The following is a 6,436-nucleotide window of genomic DNA, read 5'->3' as shown; positions in this document are numbered from 1 at the left end:
GAGTGTGCAAGGAAACTTTGTGAAACACCAGATAAATATACTACCAGTTTCAAAGTGTGTGCAAAGAAATTCAGTGAAACATTAGATAGATAGACTACCAGTTTAGTAGTGTATCCAAGGGAACTCCATGAATCTTTAGATAGATAGACTAACAGTTTAGTAGTGTATGCAAGGGAACTCCGTGAATCATTAGATAGATAGACTACCAGTTTAGTAGTGTATGCAAGGGAACTCCATGAATCATTAGATAGATAGACTACCAGTTTAGTAGTGTATGCAAGGAAACTCCGTGAATCTTTAGATAGATAGACTACCAGTTTAGTAGTGTATCCAAGGGAACTCCATGAATCTTTAGATAGATAGACTACCAGTTTAGTAGTGTATGCAAGGGAACTCCGTGGATCATTAGATAGATAGACTACCAGTTTAGTAGTGTATGCAAGGGAACTCCGTGGATCATTAGATAGATAGACTAAAGGTTTAGTAATGTATACAAGGGAACTCCCTGAAACATTAGATACATAAATACCAGTTTAGCAGTGTATGCAAGGGAACTCTGTGGATCATTAGATAGATAAACTACCAGGTTAGTAGTGTATGCAAGGGAACTACGTGAATCATTAGATAGATAGACTACCAGTTTAGTAGTGTATCCAAGAGAACTCCATGAATCTTTAGATAGATAGAATACACTACTAAACTGGTAGGCAAGGGAACTCCGTGAAACATTAGATAGATAGATAACCAGTTTAGTAGTGTATATCAGGGAACTCCCTGAAACATTAGATACATAAATACCAGTTTAGTAGTGTATGCAAGGGAACTCCGTGGATCATTAGATAGATAGACTACCAGTTTAGTAGTGTATGCAAAGGAACTACGTGAATCATTAGATAGATAGACTACCAGTTTAGTAGTGTATGCAAGGGAACTCCATGAAACATTAGATAGATAGACTACCAGTTTAGTAGTGTATGCAAGGGAACTACGTGAATCATTAGATAGATAGACTACCAGTTTAGTAGTGTATGCAAGGGAACTATTGAATCATTAGATAGATAGACTACCAGTTTAGTAGTGTAAGCAAATGAACTCCATGAAACATTAGATAGATAGGCTACCAGTTTAGTAGTGTATTCTATCTAAAGATTCACGGAGTTCCCTTGCATACACTACTAAACTGGTAGTCTATCTCTCTAATGTTTCACGGAGTTCCCTTGCATACACTACTAAACTGGTAGTCTATCTATCTAAAGATTCATGGAGTTCTCTTGGATACACTACTAAACTGGTAGTCTATCTATCTAATGATTCACGGAGTTCCCTTGCATACACTACTAAACTAGTTGTCTATCTATCTAATGATCCACGGAGTTCCATTGCATACACTGCTAAACTGGTATTTATGTATCTAATGATTCAGGGAGTTCCCTTGTATACACTACTAAACCGTTAGTCTATCTATCTAATGATTCACGGAGTTCCCTTGCTAGACTACCAGTTTAGTAGTGTATGCAAGGGAACTCCGTGAAACATTAGATAGATAGACTACCAGTTTAGTAGTGTATGCAAGGGAACTCCGTGAAACATTAGACAGATAGACTACCAGTTTAGTAGTGTATGCAAGGGAACTCCGTGAAACATTAGACAGATAGACTACCGGTTAGGTGTGTATGCATTTCATTAAATTACAAGAAGTTCTGTGAAGCAGTGTTTTAAATTAGTGTTCAATTTACAGTCCATTTTGGAATTTTACGAGTCTAAGTTCTAATACAAGGTGTACAGATAATGGATCAAAGGTTTGTTTGAATATTGAATTTCGTACATAGCTACTGGAAAACTATCTGCGTGATATATTAGAGGGAGGGCAGCTGGTCAACATCTTCCACCGCCAACTATTGGGTTACTCCTCACCAACGAATAGTGGAACTGATCGTCAAATTATAACGCCCCACACTATTGAAAGGACGAACGTGTTTTGTTACGAGATTCGATCCGACAGCCTGCAGATTGCGAGGCGAGTCTCCTAACCATAATAGTCTCCTAAGCTGGGCCATTAGCTTTAGAAAGAGATGCTTAGCATGATAAGGATGTGATTAATATTAAAATATTAAAAGAAAAACTATGTTGAAATATGTAAGAACAGACATAAAAGCAAACACGTATATAAAATATTTTTCAGTGAAATAATAGTAACAAACATATTTAATAGCATAACCAAAAATATCTGCATAGTAATAAATTGCTTATCATTAAAGTGCTATGGTTTCAATTGTCCAAAGATAACTTAATAATACAGGTTATATGCATTACAAGAAAATAATTATTTGAGAACATTGACAGGTGCATTAGATACTGATTAAATAATTAAAACCAGAAATTATCTTTATTGTACGTCAAAGGATTGTCCATAAATGTTTAATTTTTGTTTGAACAAGCCTAAGCCTTGATGTTGGTAGACAAATGCTGGCAAAAGGTGCCAAATATCTGCTGCTTTAGTTCCTGTGGGTTTTAGTTACCTCTTAAGCTAAACAACAGAAATTGAATTCTCACCTCCCCAATGTCTTGAGCCCTTGAAAGAACCACAGTTTTTGCCTTTAAACTGTTTATAATACTTTGGGTTACATGACATCTAATGATAAATTTACTTATTTATGGTATTATCTACCCCAACTTTTAATAATAATCATTTCCTTTTCTCTTATAGATATTGCCTTTCTCGTTAAAATCGTTGGAACCTATTTCATACTTTTCCAATCCATTGCGAATATAATGTCCATTAGATTCTCTGTTCATTTTCACTGTCTCAGTATTATTTTTTCGGTAGGCCTTCCTGTAGAAGTTAGAAAACATCACCAAAAATAGAGCGGCGTTTCCAATAATCACGTAGACAAAGCCAGGAGGAAAATCACAGTCAAAGTAAAGAGGAAGAAGTCCGTGAATAAAGGCTACAACAAACTGGGCCTAAAATGAGACAAAAAGTAGAGGAAATAATAATCAACTAAATTTGTTATCTTGATTTTTTTTCAACAACATTTATTTTCATACTTTACTCTATTCTGTTTTTGTTATTCGAAAAAGAAAGAAAGAAATGAGAACGAAATTGTGAATATTTCATATCTTTAGTTTAAGTAATAATTTTAATCCTGCGAAGATCAAATGTAAAGTAATTTTCTATATCAGTGACATGCCTTAAAAAGCAGATAATTTTTAGAGTGATTTATTTTGAAATATATATGCAAGGTTAATGAGAAATCACTGGAGCGTGTGAAGTGTATTCAAAAGTATTTTGTTTACAGAACAAAGAAAATGAGCATGCACTATACATCCTATACTATTTAGAAAAATAAAATACTATGTCTACTAAAATTTAATATCAATTCTAAGAGCCCTGAGTGCAACCTATGGAAAACATGTTAAAATATATCAACCACACTACATCTGCCATATCCAGTGTCGATGAGGCCTTCCGCCGAATACCAGGGCACATCGATCCGGCTGATATAACTATATTATTTTCAAAAAATAGACAGAAATGTCCCTCAGCTCGTGCAAATGCATCTCAGATATCAATGCGTTTTTATTTTATTGTATTAACCTACATCAAACTTTACAATCTACTGAGACTATTGTTATGCACAACTTGTTTGATCTTTAGTAGCGATCAGAGCATTCAAGACTTTAGACAAATGACGAACTTATAAATACCTTTTCCGGGAATTTTTAAAAGTTTGAATTACACATCAAGTATTAGTCAGTGAAATGTAAGTGAATATGTAGTCCTTCAGAAACAATTACAAACAAATATACTCTTTCAGATCCAATTTAAAGCGTCTGTATTCACTTATATCACATATATGTAGATATATATCTAAGCAGAAAAATGCGAAGGTAATAAAATAAAGAAATTAGACTTTTAAAGAAAAATCACCTTTAAAATCTATGGTAGTAATTTATTTACTTAGCGACGTTTCGAGCAAATGCTTTTTTCAAGCCAGAAACAGGAACGTTTTGAAATGAAACAATACACGAACATAGAATGTAACACGAGATAGAACTACGAGAATTTAATAATACAGTAAAAACAGTATAATAAAGCTGGTGATTAAAAAATACTATTACAAATTATTAGAAATATGGAACAACTTTGCATAGAGAAAAAGAAGAGAAAGAATTTAAACATTTTAAGGTAATAAAAGAAGGGTATTTCAAAAAATTATAAAAAGCTGAACCATCATTAGTACCCAATGGACTTAAACAACCTAATTTAAAAAATATATCTTTTTCGATTGTAGTTCTTTGATTGGTGTTGGAGGGGGGCATGACGTAAGGCAAGTACTTTAAAGTGCTCGAGAGAATGATCAGCTTTGTTGAAGTGTCGAGCTACAGGATTATCTTGATATTTAAACAAGATGCTACGTAAGTGTTCTCGTGCACGTTCAGCGAGCATTCTATTGATTTCTCCTACGTAGATTTGGTTACAGTTATTACAATAAATTAAACTTATAGATATACAGGTGAAATGGTTATTTACGGAAAACGTTGATTTAGGTCCTCTAACAGATGTTTTTGGTTAATGTAAGGGTAAGTGTTGCATCTGTTCCTCTAACAACTGTGCGTACCAACGTAAGTAGCAGATGATAGTTGTATGTTGTTCGGAAGTTAACTATGGACGAGTAAATCTTTAATGTTAGTGCCTCGCTTATAAGGAATTAGAGATTTATTAGGGAACATGTGACAAATGGTCTTGTCCTGTGTTATGATGTGGAAGTTACAAAACATACGTGTTATTTGTGCGTTGAATGGGTGAAACGTAAGCGTAAGGGGAATGTGTTTGTGATCAGTGGAAGTAGGAATGCGTTGGTTGAAGCGAGGTTGGACGCGTTTAGTTGGAAGTTTTGAATTGTCTAAGGTGTTGGTATTATGATTACTGATATAATTTAAGCTAGGCAATTTCTGAAAAGCTAAATTAGAACGTTTATTTTTAGTATAAAGATTAACTTTATTGTGATGAAGAAAGAGAAGTAGGTTAGTTACGTTTTTCGAACAAATGAAACATGTTGACAGATTTGCTATTATAATCCTGGTCGTTGCGGAAGAGTCTATGCAGTCTGGTGAGTTGTGATTTGGGAATATTTTTCTTGGCGTATTGAGGATGACTGGAGTGAAAATGTAAGTAGCTATGTGTGTTTGTAATGTACAGACGTCGCAAGATTGCCATCATCAGTCACGAAAATATTTCTGTCAAGAAATGAAATGGTTTGATGAGTAACAGAAGACATGTATTGGAGTGATGGATGAAAGGAGTGAATGAACTAAACAAAAAGATTGAGTTCATCATCAGTGCATGTAGCTGTACCGAAAACATCATCAATATGTCTACAATATAGAGCATGGAGGGTATCTGTGTAGTAACAAAATATGTAATCTTCAATGTAACCAACAAAGAGGTCAGCGTAGGAAGGACCCATTTTGGTTCTCATGGCTACACCCTTCACTTGTTTATAGAATTGACTGTCAAAAGAAAAGGCATTTAATGATCAAACTAATTCAACTAATCTAATCAGGGTTTCAGTAGGTGTGTCTAGGGTATATTTTCTGTCAAGGTAGTGTTTTAGGGCCTTGAATCTATCTTCATGTGGAATGGAGGTATACAACAGAAATCCAGGGGTTCTTCGACAGACATCCAACTAATTCTCTTGTCAAAATATCTCAGGACCTATAGCTAATGGAAAGTGAGATCACTATTCTAAAGAAATGTCTAAATGTTGTCCCTGTTTAAAAACACTAACTCGCATATTATTTTTTTACCGTTTATGTCTTCAAGCACATTTCTAACCTTCAACTACACAGCGTGGTCACAAGTAAATAGACACCACCTTTTCAGAAAAAAAAATGAAATTTTTCAGTCATATTCACATGAATTGATATATTTATAATTTAATTAATATCTAGTAGATCTTCCTTTCGCTTCGTGGAGTTCGATGATACTTTGGGGCATCGTGAGAATCATCTCGTCAATTTTAGATTGTGGGATTTTCGCGCACTCTTGCTTCAAAACTTGTAGTAGATCGCTCTTCGAAGTTGGTTTTTTTGGTTGTTTCCTGACTTGCCGGTCGCGTATGGCCCAGAGGTTTTCGATGGGGTTCATGTCAGGAGATTGGCTCGGCCAGGGTAACTTCTGGATACCATTTTCTTCCTGCCACTTTTGGGTGTTTCTAGCAGTGTGACACGGTGCTCCATCTTCCTGGAACAACGTTGTGTTTTTGTCCACGAAACCCGAGGAATAAAGTGGCAAGAGTCCTTCCTCCAGTATTTCGCAAAATTGATGTTGCCAACGCATTCCACTAAGCTCGATCTCCCACCAACCCAAACAGCTCACCAAACCATCACGCTGAAACCACCATGCTTCACAGTTGCCTGCAATCTGTTGAGC

The 6,436-nt window shown here is 35.2% G+C and overlaps 1 protein-coding gene across 1 annotated transcript in view; it reads right to left on the bottom strand.

The window, feature by feature from the left end:
- Positions 1–2,676: 2,676 nt before the first annotated feature.
- The window catches only part of LOC106466404 (elongation of very long chain fatty acids protein AAEL008004-like), a 56,105-nt gene continuing 52,345 nt past the window's right edge, over positions 2,677–6,436 (bottom strand). The window contains exon 8 of the mRNA XM_013926691.2: positions 2,677–2,964. Within this exon, the coding sequence (XP_013782145.2) occupies positions 2,677–2,964 (288 nt within the window). The remainder of the gene's footprint in view (positions 2,965–6,436) is intronic.

Source organism: Limulus polyphemus, unplaced genomic scaffold, assembly GCF_000517525.1.
Source record: "Limulus polyphemus unplaced genomic scaffold, Limulus_polyphemus-2.1.2 Scaffold2249, whole genome shotgun sequence".
In the NCBI taxonomy this organism is placed as follows: domain Eukaryota; kingdom Metazoa; phylum Arthropoda; class Merostomata; order Xiphosura; family Limulidae; genus Limulus; species Limulus polyphemus.
The sequence above is the reverse complement of the archived record's forward strand: the minus strand, read 5'-3'. Positions and strand labels throughout refer to the sequence as shown.